The sequence below is a fragment of the Dryobates pubescens genome, chromosome 26 (genome assembly GCF_014839835.1).
Source record: "Dryobates pubescens isolate bDryPub1 chromosome 26, bDryPub1.pri, whole genome shotgun sequence".
Classification (NCBI taxonomy): Eukaryota; Metazoa; Chordata; class Aves; order Piciformes; family Picidae; genus Dryobates; species Dryobates pubescens.
The window spans coordinates 4,085,940-4,106,442 of NC_071637.1; the positions used below are offsets into that span (position 1 = coordinate 4,085,940).

Here is a 20,503-nt window from a genome sequence, read left to right on the forward strand (position 1 = left end):
GAATGGTCCTGAGGCACTGTAGTGTTCCTGTTCTGTTAGTCAGCCCGTGGTGAGCCATGGCCTCTGGCATGCTGGGTGGCACATCGTAACCCACGTAGCACCCACTGAGCTCTGCAGCACTTCTGAGAGCTCTGTAGGTAGCTTCAGTGGCAAAAGCATCTACCTTCATTAACTGGGTCCCTGGGACCCATGGCACTGCAGGACAGCAGGTCCCACTGCTGGGCATCCCAGGCTGGCTGGGGCTGCAGCCAGTTCCTGCATCTCAGCTCTGGCTCCTGCCTACCTGGAGCTGCTTGATGGAGAAATGGTGGTGGCTCCCATCCCGCTGCTGAGCTGAGCCACCAGCACCAGAGGGGTGAGATTTGGACATGCCAGCGCCTGGGGCCATGGCCTGGTGGTGTGGGAGCTGTGACAGCCTTGTCTGCCACCCCAGGGCTTTGCTTCCCAGCCAGACAGTTTACAGCAAATGGTTTGTTTTGATGCTAAAAATAACTCGGTAGGAAATAAATTGGCCCCAGCACTTCAGCTGGTGAAAAGTGCATTTATCAGGAAAACTTAAGATGTCCTTTCCTGTCCTGTCTCTGAAACTCAGGGAACCGGTGCTGAGATGCTGACTGAGCTTCCCAGCCAGGCTCCAGCTCATTTTGGTGCAGCGTTTGATTCCACCAAGCTGCGTTTGCCTTTCCCTGCTAGCAGCGCTTCACGGGCTGGCCCCGGTCCCCAGGCTCCACTGCCCACAAGTGGCTGCAGCTTTGGGGCCAGGAGCGACTTCCCAGCCGAGGGAGCTGTGAATCACCCTGTGAAAGTTCTCCCAGCTGTGCCATTCCTGGAGCACAGCAGGTTCCCGGTGGGAAACGAAGATAACACAAGGAAAATATTTGTTTTCTCTCCTGGTGAAAGCACCCTGCTGGGGACATATTTCTTCCTCCACCTCAAAACTGCAGATTACACTAAGTCTCCTTTCTATGCAAAGATTTTTCCAGCTGCTTCTCTCCAGGCTTTTCTCTGCATGGATTAATTTGGGACATGAGATATAGCCTCTCCAATTGCAAATGCAAAGCTGTGTGTGCCCGGCCCAGCTGTTTGCCCAGCCCTGGCACTTTCTTTCCAGCCCTGCTCTGGGACACAGCAAAGGGCAGCACAGCTGTTCTGGGCATCAGGATGCCAAATCAAGTCAGTTGCAGGGAATCAAATTAACACCAGGCTCAGCTGCAGGCAGGCAAACCACCTGAGCTGCATGAGGAAACAAACTGGAGGGTTCTCTGGGGGGTCAAATGATTCCCTGCCTTTTAGGACTCTCTTGGTGTGGGAGTGGAGGTGCTGAGCAGTGACAGGAGATGATGATCATCCGGGCACCCCCACCAGGGCACCTCCACACAGGGTCAGCTCACAGACTCTGGGCATGGCCATTTCGGGGGTTCTGTCTTGGGACCTGCTTACCAAGGGTCCCTTTTATGTAGGAAGAGCTGTGAGCTGTCCCCCAGTCCAGAATCTGCAGGTGCTGAAGTGACCATGAGTCCATCACTCCTTCCTGCACTGTGTCTCTGGTAGAGGATGCTGCTCAGGTTCATCCATAAACCACCCTCTGCTCCTCACCCCTGTGGCACTGGGAAAGGAAAATAAACCTCCCTCTTGCCTTCTGGGTTTGCATCCATGGGGCTAAACAGAGCTACTGGCAGTGAATCTGGGGATGAAGAGTTGTGAAATAGAGACCTGGCAGGCAGGAAAAAGGGGCACTCACCCGCTCAGAGATTGGTTCCACCAGCTGTGGTCACAAAATCCAACCCTGGAGAGATGGGCCATGCTCATCCCCATGGACAGATGGATTAAAACCCCGACTTCTCCCTAACAGTTCAGCTCTTGGAGCCCCTCTCCTTCAGTGTGCAGCTTGTGCTCTTGGTGTACCTGTTCTGCAGCTGGCCCTGGGGCAAACCTGCCAGAGTTCTTCCCCACCTCCCAGCACAATGGGATAGTGGCTCTGGTAATGGGACTGAGAGTTCTCCCCCACCTCTGCTGAGCAGCATTTCTGCATCAGAGCAAAGGCAGCCAGGACACTGTTAATCTGTTTCCCGTCCTTGTGTGTCCTCTGCACGGCTGGAAGCAGCCTCTCCGAGGAGGAGCTGTGGTGCTAATGAGAAGCCTGGGAGCTTTCTGATGCTCCTTGGGGTAAACTTTGTACCCATCAGCCCAAACAAGCAGAAGAATTTCATGCTGGCTGGGCTGTGCCCTGGCATGAAGGGCTCTCCAGGGAGTCAGATCTGACCTGAGCATCTCTTGGTCGGGGCAGAGTGGAGATGTCTGGTGGAATTCAAGCTATAATCTGCTCCCAGGCTGCTGAGAAGGCAGCTCAGGTGGTGGTGCAGGGAGCAGCTCCCGGGGGATTCTCACTGTGCCACTCTCTGTTCTGACTCCTGCCTTGAGCAGCACTGACTGGTGGCAAAGGGCACGGAGGGCTTGCTGCTGGGGAATGTTTAGAGGGATGATCTGAAGAATCTCTATCAAGGCTGAGCTCACTGAGCCCTCCAGGCCAGATCCCTGCCCGCGGGCTGCAGCCGCAGTCGCTTTGAGGCACATCCAAATGCGGCTCACAGCTGCAGTCTGCGCAGGGCTGAGCTGCAAGTGCATTCCCCAGCTCTGGCTCTGCCCCGGCCCCACGCTGCACAGCAGCTCCTATTTATAACTGCATGCACTGCAGGCATAATATTAGACTGATGGCCTCACACAGTCGTGCTAAATGTTATTCTATTTCCGTGATTTGCTCTTCTTCGCAAGCTGTGAGTCCCCCAGATGCCAAAACACTCTGCAGAGCATAGGCACTGGCTCCCATTTTTCTCTTTGAGAAACATCTTCACCAGTGTCACCCAGTCCCAGGAGTATTTGTCTTCCCCCTCCTCCCCGTGCCCCGGGTCACCTGCAGTAATTGCACCTACCCTTCTTGTGCCTGCCTGCTCGCTGTTCTTGGTTAATAAGATAACCTCTCAGGTCTGCTGGCCCTGTAGCCGAGGGTGCTTTCACAATGCAATTATTTAGCTGAAGGAATGAATGCCTCTCGCTGAATGTGAGGATGCTGTGACCTTTTGTTTGTGACCCCAGTGACTCATCCCTTTGGTGTGCACACTGCACCCCCTCCCCCCGGCCCCTCCTGCACTGCCAAAGCTGCCTTGGGGAACGTGGAGCCAAGACCCGTGGCAGCCTCCTGCTCACAGTGCATGCTGGTCGCAGCCTGGCCCTGGGGGCTCTAGCACTATGGAGATGCCACATCTGCATGGTAGGGACCCCGTGGTGCAGTGTGCCAGGGCTGGATTGGGCTTTTGACCCTTTGCACAGTCTCAGTCCCACAGCAATGTCCCCAGCACCCCCAGCCGCTGTGCAAGCAGCAGCTCCCACTCTCCCAGGCTGTGTAAATCTCTGTCAAGGTGACAAGGACCTAAATCCATGTTTTTAACCCACTCTTGCTTAGCAAGCAGGGCTGTATTGGCCATACTAACCCCCCAGAGTGGGGTGGGCAGCTCGTTCAGAGCCTTGTTTCAGCCACAGGCTGTGTACCACCCACCCTGCACCCGGTGTGCACCAATGCGGGACAAGTCCTCCTGCTCCAGTGGGTTAATTTCTTGTACCTCTGCAGCCAGCAGCTGCTGAACAGGGCCTGGCAATGACTTTGCTGAACTCAGGAAGTCTCTGCAGCTCCTGCAGCACTCCCAGCTCGCTCCTGCTCCCTGCTGCTTTGCTGGGGGCCTCTGGAAGCACAAAGACCCTGGCAACACAACCTGCTTTTCGAGACCTGTGCAAGGTGAAACAAAGAAGGAAGCGCTCGAGCCCTCTGCGTTTAGCTGCTGCTGACAGTGGCATTTTCTTCTCACAGAGCATTTTGCATGCCAAGAAAAACAGTTCTGCATTTTAGGGAAAGAAGGTGGCTGTGCATCTGTGCATCTGTCCCTGTGCCTGTTGCTGCCCGAGTGGCTTCCCAGAGCTGTCAGCTCAGAAGCTCTCTTTATCGCAACAGATCTCCACTGTGTTTGCTACAAATCCTCTACCACGAGGGGGTTATTTAATGAAGCAAGGAATGCTGCCAATTTTCCAGGCTTGATCCCAATCCCATCAATGTCAGCAGGAGAGTTCCCACCATGTTTGGTTTGTTGGCTGGGTCGAATCTGAGTAAGGGAGTTCAAAGTCTGCGCCGAGGTTGGATTTGCAGACGAGTTCCTCGCTCCGCTTTGCTGTGCCAGAGAGTCTGTGGGGAAAGCAGACAGTACAGGTGGGATCCTTCTCCCCTGGTTTTAGGCATCTTCAACTCCAGCAACAGATAGCCAAGGGAGGGGAAGAGGAACATTCAGATCATCGTAAGCTAGGAGTCCAAATGAGGTGAAATGAATTTATTCCTTCCTACAGAGCCACTTCAGCCCATGAGGATGTGCAGCTTGTGTGAAAAGGAACCTGCCAGTGTTGGAAGGTCCCTGCAGTAGAGGGGAAAGGAGCTTGCTCAAAACCTTCCCCTGAGTAGGTGGATGCTGACTCAGACGCTACTGAAGGTCTTCTGCTCAGGTCTTCTCCCTGTGTTTGTGCCAGCCAGGAATCAAGGCTGATGCAGCCACAGGATGCAGCCACAGGATGCAGCCACAGCCCAGGAGCTCTGGTGGGCACTGACCACCCTCTTGCCAGCAGCAAACACTTGTGCATGATCCTACTGACGGCTGCAAATGGGGAATATGGCAGCTCCCACCTTCCCTGTCCCCTCACCCGCTGCCAAATGATGCCTTACATCCTCCTCTCCCCATGCCATGAGTATTCCCATGCTGGTTACTTCATGGACAATCCTACCTCTCCTGTCCCAGGGTATAAAAGAGCACTGAGGATTGGAGGGGTCGGCAGTGCCCACAGGTTTTGGGCAGATCCTCAGTAGTGGCCATGCACCAACATTGTCCCACAGAGGCAGTGACTGCTCTTTGCCTTAGAATCATAGCATCAATAAGGTTGGAAAAGACCTCAAAGATCATCAAGTCCAGCTTGTCACCCAAGACCTCATGACTACTAGAACATGGCACCAAGTGCCACATCCAGTCCCCTCTTGAACACCTCCAGGGATGGGGACTCCACCACCTCCCTGGGCAGCCCATTCCAATGGCTAACAACTCTCTCTGTGAAGAACTTTCTCCTCACCTCCAGCCTAAACTTCCCCTGGCACATCTTGAGACTGTGTCCTCTTGTTCTGGTGCTGATTGCCTGGGAGAAGAGACCAACCCCTGCCTGTCTACAACCTCCCTTCATGTAGCTGTAGAGAGCAGGAAGGTCTCCCCTGAGCCTCCTCTTCTCCAGGCTAAGCAACCCCAGCTCCCTCAGCCTCTCTTCATAGGGCTTGCATTCCAAACCCCTCACCACCTTTGCTGCTCCACCACCTCATGGCTCACGTGCCAGCAGCTGGCCCTTAATTACTCACCCAGCTAATAAAGGGAAGGAGCTCAGCCCTTCCATTCACTGCATTATCTGAGAAGCAAAAGGACTGCAAGGCAAGAGCTTAAAAAAAAAGAAATAATGCCACCCCAATATCTCAGGGGCATCAGCACAGTACACAGATCCTTAATGGCTTTGGCTGATTTGACAGCTGCAGGACAGTGAAAAATGAGCAGATTTATGGCTGCAGCCATCCCTGGGGCTGCGAGGTGCTTCTTGGGATACAGATCTTTAAATCACCATTAACAGTGATGTGAGGGGGCACTGGAGAAGACAGAGGTGGGCACAGCGAGGCAGGGGTGAGAACAGAGGTTGCTGGCACTTCCCACACTGTGCTGCCTCCCCGGGGGGCAGGGATGCCTCACTTCAATCCATCACTCGCCAAGTGGGTGCAAGTGGTGGGGTGCTGCAGATCCCGAGGGCTGTGGGGAGTCGAGGGTGGTTCTGTGGGGAGCTGCAGCATCTTGGACGGGATCCATGTGTGAGCATAAAGGTCTGGGCAGCTTGTGGAGGCCCGGGGATCTTTCAGGAGGAGCTCTGGAGAAGCCCAGATCTGAGGAGTGTGTGTGAGCAGCTGAGGCCAGACCTGCTCCCAATGCCCCAAAGATTTCACCTACTGCAGAGACAAAGCAACAACTCGTCTGGGAGTTTAAGCTTTGCCTTCTGGCTTCCTCTGGGTGAGGTGGGAGCTGAAAGTTTCAGGGTTTCTCTGGACCCCTGCCTGGTGCTGAGCAGACTCTGGGGACCTACCTCAGAGCCTGCCTGGCCCAGCACTGCTCTTGGCTGGGTGCCTGCAGTCTCACCGCCCAGGCTCTCCTGGCAGTTCCCCATCTGCAGAGCCCTGGGAAACTTGTCCCAGCGGCCGGCAGCGGCGGGCCCTTGCTGCAGCCCCGCTGGCCAGCTGGCCCCTGCGCTCCTGCGGCGCTCTCAAAGAAGCCAGGCAGCTCCCGACTGAAAGCATTTGGTGTTTATTCACACTTTAAACATATTAACTCCATCCGAAGGCAGTGGTGGTTCCCTCCGAGCAGCAGCAGCAGCAGAAGAGGTGGGTCCATCAAGGACAAATGACTGTGATAACGACTGGGCTCTGGTCCAAAGAGCACAACGGCTGTGGGTCAGCACTTTCCCAGAACGAGCTGATTTTAACTCAAGAGTTCTCTTCCTCCAGCGGAGCTGCGAGGTCTGCTGATGCAAATCACATCACCCCTTCCACAAAGACTGAAACATTCAAGCTGCTCATGGCGGGGAATGCAAAGAGCAAAACCCAAAATGCTGCAAGAGAGCTTTCGCTCCCCACCCCCTACCCTCATCCCCACCCCCAAGCAGAGCTCCCCACAGCCCCCACCAAAGACCACAGATGGACTACCCTCAGCAGCACGTCTTGCCTTCACTGCCTTCAGACCAGCATTGCTTCTCTTCTTTTGCATGTCTGGTTGTTAACAGATGAATCTAATCCCCTCACAAGGCTGGATGCAAGAGTAAGAGGCAACCACCCACCTGAAGATCTCAGAACCCTCCTGGGATTTGCCTGCTGACAGCAGTGGCTCAGGCTACTGCAGTTATTTGAATGCCTGGCAAAGAAACCCAACAACCAGCAGCCTCCAGGAGCTCTGCAATGCCAGTCTGGTGTTGTCTGCTGCATGCTCTTCCCAAAGAGAGTGAGTAATGCTGATAGCCTTTTTTTTTTCCCTTCTGCAGAGGTGGGCACATAGCCTGCAGCAGCTCAGGCATCTGGGAACAGCTAACCCAGGAACTGGCACAGCTTAGTCACCTATTTAAACCTGGTATTTGGAGGGGGAGGGTGTTGCCATTTCCACAGCACTTCCCTTTCCCTGCACAGGTAGATCATTACTGATGCTCCATCCTTAGCAGAAAGAGGGAATCCTGTCTTGAACACATATCCAGTGGAGGAGAGGAGATGCAGTGGTGGGGACAAGGCATCATTCATCCCCATCCCTCACTCCCTGAGGAACTCCACGAGCAGCCAGAGAGCCTGGGAGATGTTAACGAGCTCTAACCACTGCCCTGGAGGCTGGACTGGGAAACACTTCAGGACTGGAGTAAACGCAGTGTTCTTCTCTTTCCACCTCCAGGCAATCTGGAGGCAAAGGGGTTGGGTTGAGTAGGTTTGTTCTAAAACTCAGTCCCAGTTTGCTCCTGATGGTTTTGTCTATCACTTTTGTGGGATTGGAGCCAGTGGTGCTGCAGTCACCATCTCTGCAAACCAGGCATCAAGGCGGAGGGGACTGCTCCCGAGAAGGGGCCAAGCACAAACTGAGAGGTGGTGCAGCCTTTGGAGGAGGCTTTGAGTACCTCAGAGCTCCTCAGAAGCCTCTTCCTCACGAATAATGATGGTCATCTTCTTCTCATCCCCCTGGTGAGAGGTTTTCCTCCTGAAGGAGGACCCAAGGCTCTGGCTGGCTGTTTCACGGATGGTCCTCATACAAGACACGCAGTCCTCGACGGTCATCAGGTAGAGCAGGGGGTTGAGGGCACTGTTGAAGCTGGCCAGGCCCCGGGTCACCTGGTAGGAGATGTAGATGTTCTTGGAAGCCTGTGTGCAGGACCCCTGCAGATGCCAGCCCCGAGACAACAAGTTGAGGTTTCTGAAGATGTGGTAGGGGAGGAAGCAGACAGAGAAGAGGACCATGACAAGAATCACCAATCTGATGCTTCTCCTCCTGAGGCCGAGGTCCACGGTGTTGTTCCTGCAGAGCACCACCACCACGTGGCAGTAGCACCCAAGGATGAGGAGGAAGGGGATGATGAAGCCGGTGACGGTGACGGCGGTGGTGTACGGCAGGTAAAGGCCCAGGCTCTTGGCTTCCGTCGTGTCGTGGCACTGCATCCCCTTGGCATCCATCTTGCTGAAGGCAAAGTCTGGAGCTACCTGCGCCACCACCCAGAGCCAGAGCACGCCGCTGAGCCACGCCGAGGAGGTGACCGCCTGGCACCTGCCCCGCGCCCTCAGCGGGTGCACGATGCCCAGGTAGCGGTGGACGCTGATGCAGGTGAGGAAGGTGATGCTGGCGTAGAGGTTGAGGTGGAAGAGGCCCCGGGTGAGCCGGCACCAGCTGTGCCCAAAGAGCCACACTCTGCCCTGCAGGTAGTAGCTGACGAGGAAGGGCAGAGTGCTGACGTACAGCAGGTCGGCCAGGCCCAGGTTGCCCACCAGCAGCCCCAGGGGGTGGCGGGTGCCACGCCGAGTCCCGAGGCAGAGGTGGCACAGCCCCAGCACGTTCCCCACCAGCCCCACGGGGATCACCACCAGGTAGACGGTGGGCAAGAAGCGCTGGGCGAAGGCGGCATCCACAGGGCACGGGGGCCCGCTGCTGTTTCCAGGCTGTGGGGCCAGAGCCTCCGTGGCCATGGGGCACCGTGGCAGCCCTGCCTGCAGCGGCGTGGCTGTTCCCAGGCTGGTGCTGGTCGTGGTAGACCTTGAAGTGCCGGTGGCTGGTGAACGGTGCCAGGGGTGGTGCTGGCAGCACCACACCCAGAGCTGGCACTACTGCGTTCCCTAGCACAGGCTGCAGCTGCCTTCACCTCCCCTCTTCTGATGGGGTTTAGGGTGCAGAGCTTTGTTCCGGAACAATGGGAGGATGTGGTGAGGCTGCTGCAAGCAGAGCCTCGCAGTCTGGTGCTTCCGCTACTCCCTCGGCGCTTGCTCCAGCCCACTTGAGATATTTTGAGGCGGGAACCAGAGCCCTGCAGGCCCTTGGTTGCTTTGTGTGTGCCTGGGGAGAGCAGGGAGGTGGGAGAGGGTCTCTGCCTTGGAGCGGGTGGGAGATGTCTGAGGATGAGGGCCAAAGCTTTCAGCCTGCTTCTGTTCTGTCTCACTCAGGGTGAGGCTCCCTCATCCCTCCAGACCAGGGGCTGGAAGCCTGCACCCCATGAGCCCCCTTCACTTCCACTCCTGATGGCCTTTCTGCTGGCCCTGCTGCTCAGACCATGCTGTCCATCCAGAGATGCCAGGAGCTGGGGTAAGGTGGCAGCTTTCCCTGTGGCATGGGTAGTGCCAGGAGGCAGAACTGGGCCAGTGCCGGTCCCCAGTGCAGGCAGCAGCAAGCCCCAGCCCCTGTTGATCCACTGCACCTTGCCTACAGCACACAGCACCAAACCTGCTCTTGCTGCCTACTGCTACACCCCACCCCATGTATGAAAGTCCTCCCCCAGCCCCACTCTGAGTAGTTTGGACCCATTGAGGGAGGCAGTGTGAGGCAAGCTGAAGCGGTGACCTCCTTCTCCTGCCACCCCTGTTGCAGGGAACGTCACCCAGACACTGAGAGGCTGGGGCAAGAGCTAAACCCAGCAGCCCCAGAGAGGACCTGCAAGGGAAGCCAGCCCCTGTGTGCAGTGCTGAGCAGCTGCTGCTGCTCAAAGGACACCAGAAACAGCTTTGCCTCTGACCCAGGAGCAGCCAGAGCAGCAGGCAGAAGGAAGGTTTGCCCTGGAAAGCCTCAGGGAAATGACCTTTGCAAAACAGTTTCAGGTGAAGGGCTGGGTCCAGGAAGGACCAGGGCCACCTGCTCTCCCGGAACTTCGTCTAGGGCAACAGGTGGGAAGTGGCTGATACCTGCCTGTGGGGAAGGAGGAGCTGAGTCCTGCCAAGCTGTCCTTTCAAATGTTTTAACTCAGAATCACAGAATCAACCAGGTTGGAAGAGACCTTCATGATCATCAAGTCCAACCGATCACCTAATCCTATCTCATCAGCTAGGCTCTAAGTGCCTCATCCAGGCTCTTCTTAAACACCTTCAGGGACGTCAACCCCACCACCTCCCTGGGCAGCACATCCCAATGGGCAATCTCTCTTTCTGTGAAGAGCTTCTTTCTAATATCAAGCCTAAACTCCCCCCTGCACACCTGTGAGACTGTGTCCTCTTGCTCTGGTGCTGGCTGCCTGGGAGAAGAGACCAACCCCCACCTGGCTACAACCTCCCTTCAGGTAGTTGTAGACAGCAATAAGGCCTTCCCTGAGCCTCCTCTTCTCTATGCTAAACACCCCCAGCTCACTCCTGATAGCCCTTCCCTCCTGGGAAGCAGCTGGACGTCTCTGCTGGCTTGTGCTCAAGCATGGCAGGTCAGGGCCAGCACAGGGAAGCCCGAGACACGGGGTGATGGTGGCGGATGCTTGTGAACATCAGCATGCTGACTCCAAAAAGTGCCTGCTGGAGCAGATAACACCAAAGACTGTGTGTCATTTCCTGCCTACGTGATAACAGCTGGCTCCCACAGTTGTGCTCAGAGATGTGAAGCTTAATAGCTGTTTCCATGGGGTGAGGACATGGCTTTTCTGAGGCTTGCTCTGGTGAGTTTGTGTTCCCAGAGAAAGCAGCAGCAGCAGAAGGGGTCCATGGGTGTTCACCCCTCGGCAAAGCGGTCCTCCATCCTGCTCTGTGCCTGCCTCCTTTACCTCCATGCTTTCCAGCTGCTGCTGCAGCTGGGTGTTGGGGTGGCACTTGTAGAGCAACTTTATAGAGGTGCAGAAATGCAGTGAGATGAGTGGAACATGACATGTCCCACAGCAGCAGCCAGTGGGGAAACTCAGGCAGAGGCCACAGCTGGCCAGGAGGACTGCTGTAGCATAGAATCAATAAGGTTGGAAAAGACCTCAAAGATCATCAAATCCAACCTGTCACCACAGACCTCATGACTACTAAACCATGGCACCAAGTGCCACATCCAATCCCCTCTTGAACACCTCCAGGGATGGGGACTCCACCACCTCCCTGGGCAGCACATTCCAATAGCTAACAACTCCCTCTGTGAAGAACTTTCTCCTCACCTCCAGCCTAAACCTCCCCTGGCACAGCTTGAGACTGTGTCCTCTTGTTCTGGTGCTGATTGCCTGGAAGAAGAGACCAACCCCCTCCTGGCTACAACCTCCCTTCAGGTAGCTGTTGACAGCAGTAAGGTCTCCCCTGAGCCTCCTCTCCTCCAGGCTAAACAGCCCCAGCTCCCTCAGCCTCTCCTCACAGGGCTGTGCTTGAGGCCTCCCCCCAGCCTCGTTGCCCTTCTCTGAACACGTTCAGGTGTCTCAGTGTCCTTCAAGCTGCTCTCAACAGTGTAGGCAAAACTTCCTCCATTCCCAAAATGAAGGGAATGCCATGGGAAGAGAGGAGCAGGGCCAGGCAGGGGGAGCACTGCCCAGATGCAGCCTTGTGCCCCGCTGCAGCCTGGTGCCCCCATCACCGCTTCCTCCCTGGAGCAGCTGGAGGCACAACACAGCAGCACAGCTCCTCTCTCATGACCCATGCTTTCCCTTGCAATAGAGGTGCTACTGCCCAAACAGCCCACGTTGGGCTGCTCCCCTCTGGTGCCCAGCTCTGGCACGTGGCAGCAATGCTGCTGCCAGCACATCCAGGGCAGTGCAAGGACTCAGGGCTGGGAGAGCTCCTGCAGGCAGCAGACACATAACCTCTGTGATGGGCTTTCAGGCAGCCAATTCAAGGCTCTTTTTTAACAGGGAAAAAAAAAGACAGGGCCTTGATCTACATTTTTACTGAGCATTGCTCTTGTGCTCAGGGCTGTATTTGAATCATAGAATTATAGAATCAATAAGGTTGGAAAAGACCTCAAAGATCATCGAGTCCAACCTGTCACCCCAGACCTCCTGACTACTAAACCATGGCACCAAGTGCCATGACTGGAGAAATAAAACCAACCATTTGAAGACATTTAGCTTTGATGAGAGGCTCCTCCAGCCCTTTCCCAGACAACTCCCTGCTTTTAAAAATCATCAATCATGGGAACAGCTTGGGGGGAATAATAAATTGGGTGCATGTTATGTACTCCTGGATCACCACAGCCCCTCCATCAGCTGCTGTGTGTGGTCACACTGCAATGAGCTGTGATCTGTTGCTCACCACTGGTTTGGCAATAGGGCTGTCAAACCACGTGCCATGTGTGTGTGTGTGTGCAGGTGTGCCAGCGTGCCTTGAGGACAGGGCTGAGTTGTCTTCTGGGCTGGGGGTGTTCTGCTCTTTACAGGTGCCCAGAATCCTCTGCAGAGAGCAGGCTGTTCATCTGCTGCCCCACAAGAGAAGGCAAAGCCCAGAGGCTGTAATAAGCACGTTCCTCAATAAACCCCACGTTTCCAGGGCAGCAGAGCTTCAGGGAGAGCAGCAAAACATCGTCGCGAGGCTGGCAATCAGATGGCAAGAGCTGATTTCCCCTTTTATTCTTTGATTTATTTGGATTCATTAATTTATTATTGAGATGCCTTCTGCTCAGTGAATCAGGGAGCAATGACATTTCACAGGGGAGGAAAAAAACCAAGAAGGAGAAAATTATAGCAGGGGTGTGTTGAGTCATCTCTTGTTTGAGGTGAGAATTGCAGGTTGTTGTTTTAAAAGTGGCCTTTGGATTTCTTTTTGGTTTGGTTTGGGTGTTTTTTAACCATTACCCAGAGGTGGCTGGGGAGGGCTTGGGAAGAGTAAGAGCCCCAGCACCACTCCTTAGCAGCAGCTCACCCAAGCAGCCCAAACAAGGAGCTTAAAAGCAGGATTTTCAGCACTTGGAGCATGTCTCATCCCTGTCACAGGGCTCTGAAAGTCTACATGAGCCTCGTGTCATCCCCTTTTTTGGCATGGCCACTGCAGAGGTAAAAAAGCCAGCAAGAGCTGCAGATGGGGCCACGTTCATCCCATGCTGTGCTGCCTGCCAGAGGTTCACCACATCCCCCCTATCAAACTGCATTAATGATTTGTGCTCAGGCAGAGCACCAGATGATCACACTAAGTAATTCTCTTTGTAAGCAGTGTTTTACTGCATGAGCAGTGAATCACAGAATCCCAGCATGGTGGAGGTTGGAAGGGACCTCTGGGGACCATCCAGTCCAACTCCCCTGCTAAGGCAGGGTCAACCACAGCGGTTTGCCTGGGATCACAATTGTCCAGGTGGGTTTGGAATCTCTCCAGAGAAGGAGACTCCACAACCCCTCTGGGCAACCTGCTCTAGGGCTCCAGCACCTTCACACCAAAGAATTTTCTCCTTCTGTTCAGCTGGGTTCCAGTTTCTGGGTTCCAGTGTGTGCCCATTGCCTCTCGTCCTGTCACTGGACACTACTGAGAAAAGTCTGGCCCCATCCTCTTGCCCCCCACCCTTGAGCTCTTGCTGAACATTGATCAGATCCCCTCTCAGGCTGATCTTCTCCAGGCTCAGCAGGCCCAGGACTCTCAGCCTTTCCTCCTCACAGAGATGCTCCAGGCTTTTAAGCATCTTTGTAGCCTTCACTGTACTCTTTTCAGTAGTTCCCTGTCACTCTTGAACTGGGGACCCCAGAACTGAACCCAGTACTCCATATGTGTCCTCATTAGGGCAGAGTTAGAGGAGCAGGAGAACCTACGTGAGATTTATTATTCTTTTTCCAACAGATAGCTGAAAAACATCCTTGGCTTTCATTTTCTCTTCAGTCCTCACAGGGGCTGGGGGAACAGGCCCTGCTGCCTTCTCTGCTGCTTGTCAGGAGGCTTTGCCCAGAGCAGGAGAGGGGAGTGCACCCCCAAATGCACCTGGCAAGGTGCTCCTGCATCCCTAAATCTGACCCAGTATTGTGTTGTCCTAGATCAGGTCAGCTGGTGATGGTGGTGAAATGATGCTGGGGAAATCCTGGTCTGGGGTGGGTGGAGAAGGTGTGGGAGTGGTGAGAGGAGGGTTGAGTTACAGGGGGAGAATTTGGGCTTTGGTTTTTGGGAGGCTGAGAAGAGCCTGTTCTGTGGGGCTGCAGACCCAGCAGTATTGCAGCCAGTGCCATGCCATGCTGTCCTGCACAGCCTGGGCACCTCTATGGCCAGGGTCAGTCCCATCAGCAGAGCAGATGGAGCTTAGAGCTGGGTGAAAGTGAAGGGGCAGCACTTCTTAATCCAGGATATAATATTCTGTAATGTATAGCATGCTGTAATCATGGTTTTCAGTGCTTTTTTACACACACCCACCCCCCCACCCCCATTTTTTTTTCTTTGATACCTCTAAGCAGCCTGAATGGAGATGATTCCAAGCACTCTGTCCTGGGTCAGGCCCGTCCTGGGTCAGGCCCTTCCTGCAGCAGCCAAGCTGCCCGTGAGCACCAGGGCTCCCCAGGGCTCCCACGGACCCAGGCAAGCTTCACACCTCGAGGGGCACATCTTTATTTGCTGTCCCACAAAGGCACACCTGAACTGTCCCTCACCTGCACACGTCATCCAAACCGCTGCTCCTTGCCCGTGGTCCTTGCCCCGCCGCGGGATGCGGGTCCCCCTCTGGCACGCTGTGTGCCAGGCCGTTAGAGGGCATCCGGCTCTCATTTTTCAGGATTTTTCTCATCGCTGCGAGAAAGTAAAGGCGGAGCTGGAAGAGCTCTGCCGAGCCGACAGCGCTGGAGAGGCTCCAGCCCGTCGGGAGCCGGCCCGGCTCGTCTTTGCGCTTCCTTTCCTCCGTTTCCCGGCTCCCCGGCGGGCGTTGCTTGGCCGGCGGGCGGAATGTCGGCAGCGCTGAGCTCCCCGGCCCGGCCAAACCGCCAGCGCCTTGCCCGGGAGGAGGAGCGGCAGGGTTCGTGTTTGCTCTGGAGACATGCAGGGAAGGTGAATCAGAGCTGCCATCGAGGAGGATGTCTCTGCCCATGCCCAGCCAGGTGGCTGCTGGATTGCGGGGTGGATGTCGTGGGATGGCTGTGCACGGTCGAACTGCTCAGCCTGGCACGGTGGTGACCTGTGGTGTGCAGCCTGATGTGCCTGCTCCTTCCCCACGGACCGGGGCTGGGGGTTCCCTCTGGGGATTCGGTCTTCCGGATGGTTTCTCTCACAGCCCCACCACAATGCATGTGTGATGTGGTGGAGGAGCAGCATCACCTGTCCTAAAGCCCCATCGATCCAGGGAAGGACCAATTCCTGGTTTCTCGAGTGGGGTCACATTTGGGGCAGAATTTCTCCATTTTCCATTTCACTCAGCCTAGGAAATTCTGGGATGCTGTCTAGTAACCCCACCCAAGGCAGCGGAGTGCACAGAGCGGGCAGGTGCTGGGTGACACAGGGATCCTGTTCTCTATTTCCACTCTCCTCTGCAGCTGAAGTCCATCAGTTCTTCCTCAGTTTCCTAAGGAACACATCCTTCATCTCCACTGAAACCACAGTGCTGTGGGCTAGTGCCAGACTCTTTGCTAGGATGAGGCATTGGCAGTGGGATGTGGCTGAGGTGGGCATGGCTACAAACGATCTCCTCTTCCTCTCTGGAAAGGCAGAGTGGAGAGTGAGTTTCAGGAGATGGCTTCTGTGTCCCTGAGAGGTGGTCACCTCATGGCTGGTGAAGGGGTGATAGGGTGCCCACAGGTAACCGGGGCTTGTGTTGGCTGGCATTTCCCTTTCTTGGCCACACTAGTTGCCAAAGGGGCACCAGCTTCACCGAGGCCCTCACTTACCACTGGGAATGCTGCGGGCAGAGCCGGGCAGGGTCTGGCCATGCAGAGCCGCCTCTGAGTCTCCAGCCTGCAGTACCGGTTCTGGTTGGAGACCCGGGTGGAGAAGCCCATGCCACAGGTGACGGAGCAGGCACTCCACTCTGTGCTCCACTCCTGGCAGGGGTACGGCAGCAGCGAGGATGGTGCCCCGGGGGCTGGATGAAAAGAGATGAGGGGAAAAGCAGTGTTTGGAGGCAGGCGCTGCACAGCACGCCCTGCACGGCACAGAACCGGGCAGTGAAGTTTCTCCTGGTGATGTTCGTGAGCTGGGGTGGAGGAACCATCCCCAGAGACCAGTGTAGGCATGTCCTGCCTCTTACCTGCCAAGGCATCCCGGCGCAGATGCTGGTCCCGGGCTTCACAGATCCACTCGGGGCAGCACTTGCCTGGGATCTCCACGCGCCGCGGGTAGGGGCAGTCAGGGGTGGGCAGCCGGACGTCCTCCTGGCAGAGCGGGACGCAGGTGAAGCCCCCGTCCAGGCAGCGGCACTGCAGCTTGCAGCTGGGCTGGAAAACCTCCCCGTCTCTATAGACCCGGCCGTTCACCTCACAGCCCTCCTCGCTGTCTTCGACTGCAAACGGCAGGCACCCCGTTAGGGAGGAAGCGACAGAAAGATGTGGATGGCAGAGGGGACTGCTAGGGAAAGCCATGGGGCTGGTATGAAGGGGCTCGTTAACAAGGGAGCAAGAGAAGTGACTGAGAGGTTGTGTGGGGCAGACAAGGGTTTGCAGCAGCATGTGCCTCACCCAGCCTTCCCCTCTTCCTGCCTCCTCTCCCAGTCCTTCTATATTTTCCCAAGCAGCAGCTCAGCAGTTGGTGAGAAACCCACTGCCCCTCAGCCCTGACCCTGCCTGGTCCTCTGAAATTTCTCTGCAGGACCCCCAGGTGGCAGCCCCATCAGGGTGACTGCAGCATCTCTGGCACCTCCATGTCCATCTCCACCCTGAATCCCCAGCTGGTAAATGGGATGAGAGCTGTCTGGAGCTGCAGCAAAGTTCCTCCTCCAAGCTGTGTGCACCAGCCTCAGAAAATCTGCTCCTGAGCTCCACTTCCCTGAAAGCACTGCAGTGTGCCTGGCACTGCCCGGGGCCCTGGCTGGAGCTGCCTGGGGACAGGGAGGGGGTATCCCAGGGGCAGAGGGCAGCCCCATGCTCACAGTTGCAGGTGGCTCCTGTCCCCGCAGATGCTGTGCTGTAGTCACAGATGAGGCCCTGGCTCTGGTCGCAGATGTGGAGGAAGTCACAGGGTTCTCCCAGGCGCCGGGCACAGATCTTACAGCAGCCACAACCATCCAGGACCAGGGGAGACCCACGGGGGCAGCGGGGTGGCACCCAGGGGCAGTAGCATGGTCTGCGGCACAGCTGGGCACACACCTGCGGAGGCAAAGCCTTCACTGAGTCCAGGCAGGTTGTGGTTTGGCTAATGGCTGTTATTCCACTGGGGCAACCAGGCAACCTCCTCTCAGTGATGGGGGCAGGGTTTTGGTGGAGGGAGGCTCTGCAGATCCATGAGGATACAAGGAAGCAGACTGGAAAGCTACTGTCACCTTAGGGCACAGTGTGATGAGCACCTGTGGAAAGCCAGGGAAGATCAAGGATGCTCAACACTCTGTAAAATGGGAACTTAAACACAGCACTGCTCTGACTACATAGGAGGAGGATGCACTTGTGGCCAGTTAACAGGGCTGGCAGCCCTAGAGGCAGCCACACACTGCTCTCAGCAGCTGGGAAGGAGGGAAAGACAGCAGTCTGCCACACGCCAGCCACCAAGGCAACAGATTATGTCCAGCTGGAGATGTGGCTTTGCAGGGGCTGAATGCACGTGGTGAGGGCACAGCAGCTTGTTCTGAACAAGCTTTATAGCTCTCATTGCTGACAAGAAACAGAGCACCACATGGGCAGTGGGGGGGCTAAAGCCAAGCAAACCTCATGGCTGTGCTCCATCAGGCATTGGAAGAGGCTGCCCAGGGAGGTGTTGGAGTCACTGTCCCTGGAGGTGTTCAAAAGATGTGCAGATGTGGCACCTGGGGATGTGGTTTAGGTGTTAGGTTGAAGGTTGGACTCCATGATCTTAGAGGTCTTTTCCAGCTGAAACAATTTTATGATTCTCCCTGGTCCAGCTGCCTTTGCCTGCCCCTGGTGTGGCATCCTCTGCCTGGCCTGGGTGAGGAGCCCTGAGAGGGACATGGTTTGGAGGACTGGGAGCTACATTTCCCCTCCCAGCTAGACAGAGCAATCACTTTGGCAGCGCTGTGCACCATGGCTGGCCCAGGCAGGGAGGTGTTGTACCCACAGCTCCTTCTGCTTGCACAACTACCCTGGCAGTGCTTGTGCTCCTGCCATGTTGTACCTGACAGGGCTGCTGCACATGGGCCCTGAAGCCAAGAGATTTGGCTCTGTGGTTTGGAAGTGAATGCTCTGCCTGTGCTGGCCTGGCAGTGTGTGCTCACACGTGAGCCTCACACAGCAGCTCTGAGCAGCTCTCCAGCAGCCCAGCTGTGCAGCCAGCACATGCAGCACAGGCAACACTTCATCAAATGTGCAACCAGAGCATTCAGCCCTGTGCTGGTCCCACACTCTGGTGTCTCTGCTGAGGCTACTGAGAGGGTTCAGATGGACCACGTGCATTTCAGATACCACTTCTCCTTCTCTCTTAGTTTCTTCCAGTGACATCAGGGCTGACATGACCAGTGAGAGAAGGCAGGTACTGGTGTCCTATCCATTCCCCATTTACAGCAGTTTGGGTGGTTTTTATGGGCCTGTAGAAAGAGCAGTGCCAGAAGATAAAATTCATCCAAAATGTGCTAGGCAATCTGGATCTTGTTCTGGTTTTATCAATGAGCAGCATTGCAGGTGGGACAGAAACCAGAGAGAGATGCATGGCAGGGACTGAAGGACTGGCCATGGTAGCCAGGTTTGGGCTGGAGGCACAGGGACCCTTGGTGATTCTCATGAATGCCTGGGTCAGGAGGAATTTCCCTGCTACATCTTACTCAGGCAGCCAAGGGCATTTTTCATCTTTCAGGAGGCTGCTATTACAAATCAATGTTTTAGCCAAGCCAACTCCATTAATCCATTTCCCTCTGCTCCTTGTAATTAACTTGTCTTTAGATGACAGCGTGCCTCCTCTCAGAGATCTTAGCTCTCTGGGAAAGGAGTCAAAGAGGCACGACACTGCCACCATGTCCCTGCGTGCAGAAGTTCTGCCTTGGGATCCAAGCAGCAATCACAAGAACTTGGAGCTGAGATACCCCAAACTTTTCACCTTCCCTGTTCTCTGCACAGGCAACTACTTTCGCACGGGGTCCAGGAGCTGAAAAAATAATCAGTACAACCCCCCAAATCCTGCTGGAAGTATTTGCTTTGTACGAGCATCCCGGCGAGAGGGAGAGCTGAGTAATGCCGGGGCCGGTGCTCGCTGCTTGGACGCCTGCCTCGGGAGCCTGGGCAGGGACCAAGGAGTCCGCAGGAGCCGCTACCGCCGGGCCGCGGCTCGCTCGCAGGGGAGAGCCGCAGGGACAGGAAGAGCAGGCAGAGCGTGTCACCGTCACTCCTGCCTGCCTGCTCCGGGGGGTCGTGCCACGGGTGTCTTTGGTCCATGGAGATGAGGACCCTGCTGCCTAGTTGCAAAGGTCTCTCTCCCAAGCGGAGCTCTGCCCCGTGGCAGCCAGCGTTAGGCACCGGGCTCCTAACACCCCAAGTCCTCCCTGCGCGGGACTTCGCAAGAGCCGGGACCTTCCCTGAGCAAGGTGAAAGCCACCCCAGGGCCACATTTCTCTTACCTTGCAGAAAATACAGAGAAGGGAGAGGAAGAGGAGCTGCTTCTCCAGCTGGAGCCTCATGCTGCTCTCCCCTTGTCTCTTCAGCACATCTCCCCCCGGGCAGTTCGCAGGCAGCGGCGTGTGCGCAGGTTTCAAAACGCCGAGCAGGTCCTGCTGGTGTTTATACTCTCCCTGCTCTGATGTCACTCACGGGCTCCAATATAAACATGAGTAGGTTTGGACAAGCCTCAAGATTTTCTTTTTTGTTTTCTTTCCTCTCTTTTCTTTGCCAGCCCACATTCCAGCTGCCATTCCCACTCTGCTCAAGGTGAGAATGTGCTGTCCATTGAGACAGCGAGGGGAAGGGAAGGGAAGGGAAGGGAAGGGAAGGGAAGGGAAGGGAAGGGAAGGGAAGGGAAGGGAAGGGAAGGGAAGGGAAGGGAAGGGAAGGGAAGGGAAGGGAAGGGAAGGGAAGGGAAGGGAAGGGAAGGGAAGGGAAGGGAAGGGAAGGGAAGGGAAGGGAAGGGAAGGGAAGGGAAGGGAAGGGAAGGGAAGGGAAGGGAAGGGAAGGGAAGGGAAGGGAAGGGAAGGGAAGGGAAGGGAAAGGAAGGGAAGGGAAGGGAAGGGAAGGGAAGGGAAGGGGATGCCCTCCTGGGAGAGGGGCTGGGGAGCCAGGTGGGTGGGCTGAACCTGCTCATTGCTGCTAGCTGCAGCTCAGAAGGAAGGTCTATGCCTCTTCCTACTGATCCAGGTCTGCTCAGACATGAGCCAGTTTCTTTCTGTGTTTTGAAGGGTTTGGCAGGGCTGCCCCTGCCACCATCTGCTCTGGAACACTGAGCAGGAGCAGGGGATCCATCTCTACA

The 20,503-nt window shown here is 55.9% G+C and overlaps 2 protein-coding genes across 2 annotated transcripts; both read right to left on the minus strand.

The window, feature by feature from the left end:
• Positions 1-7,714: 7,714 nt before the first annotated feature.
• On the minus strand, positions 7,715-8,818 carry LOC104308992 (P2Y purinoceptor 1). Its single transcript, XM_009910249.2, has one exon. It carries the CDS (start codon positions 8,816-8,818, stop codon positions 7,763-7,765), a length of 1,056 nt encoding a protein of 351 aa, XP_009908551.2. The 3' UTR covers positions 7,715-7,762.
• Positions 8,819-15,538: 6,720 nt separating this feature from the next.
• CCN5 (cellular communication network factor 5) lies at positions 15,539-19,972 on the minus strand. Its single transcript, XM_054173521.1, has 5 exons — positions 19,662-19,972; positions 17,037-17,253; positions 16,200-16,451; positions 15,841-16,034; positions 15,539-15,651 (listed from the first exon to the last, which is right to left on the minus strand). The coding sequence occupies exons 1-5, from the start codon at positions 19,719-19,721 to the stop codon at positions 15,628-15,630; spliced, it is 747 nt and encodes a 248-aa protein (XP_054029496.1). The 5' UTR covers positions 19,722-19,972; the 3' UTR covers positions 15,539-15,627.
• Positions 19,973-20,503: the final 531 nt, after the last annotated feature.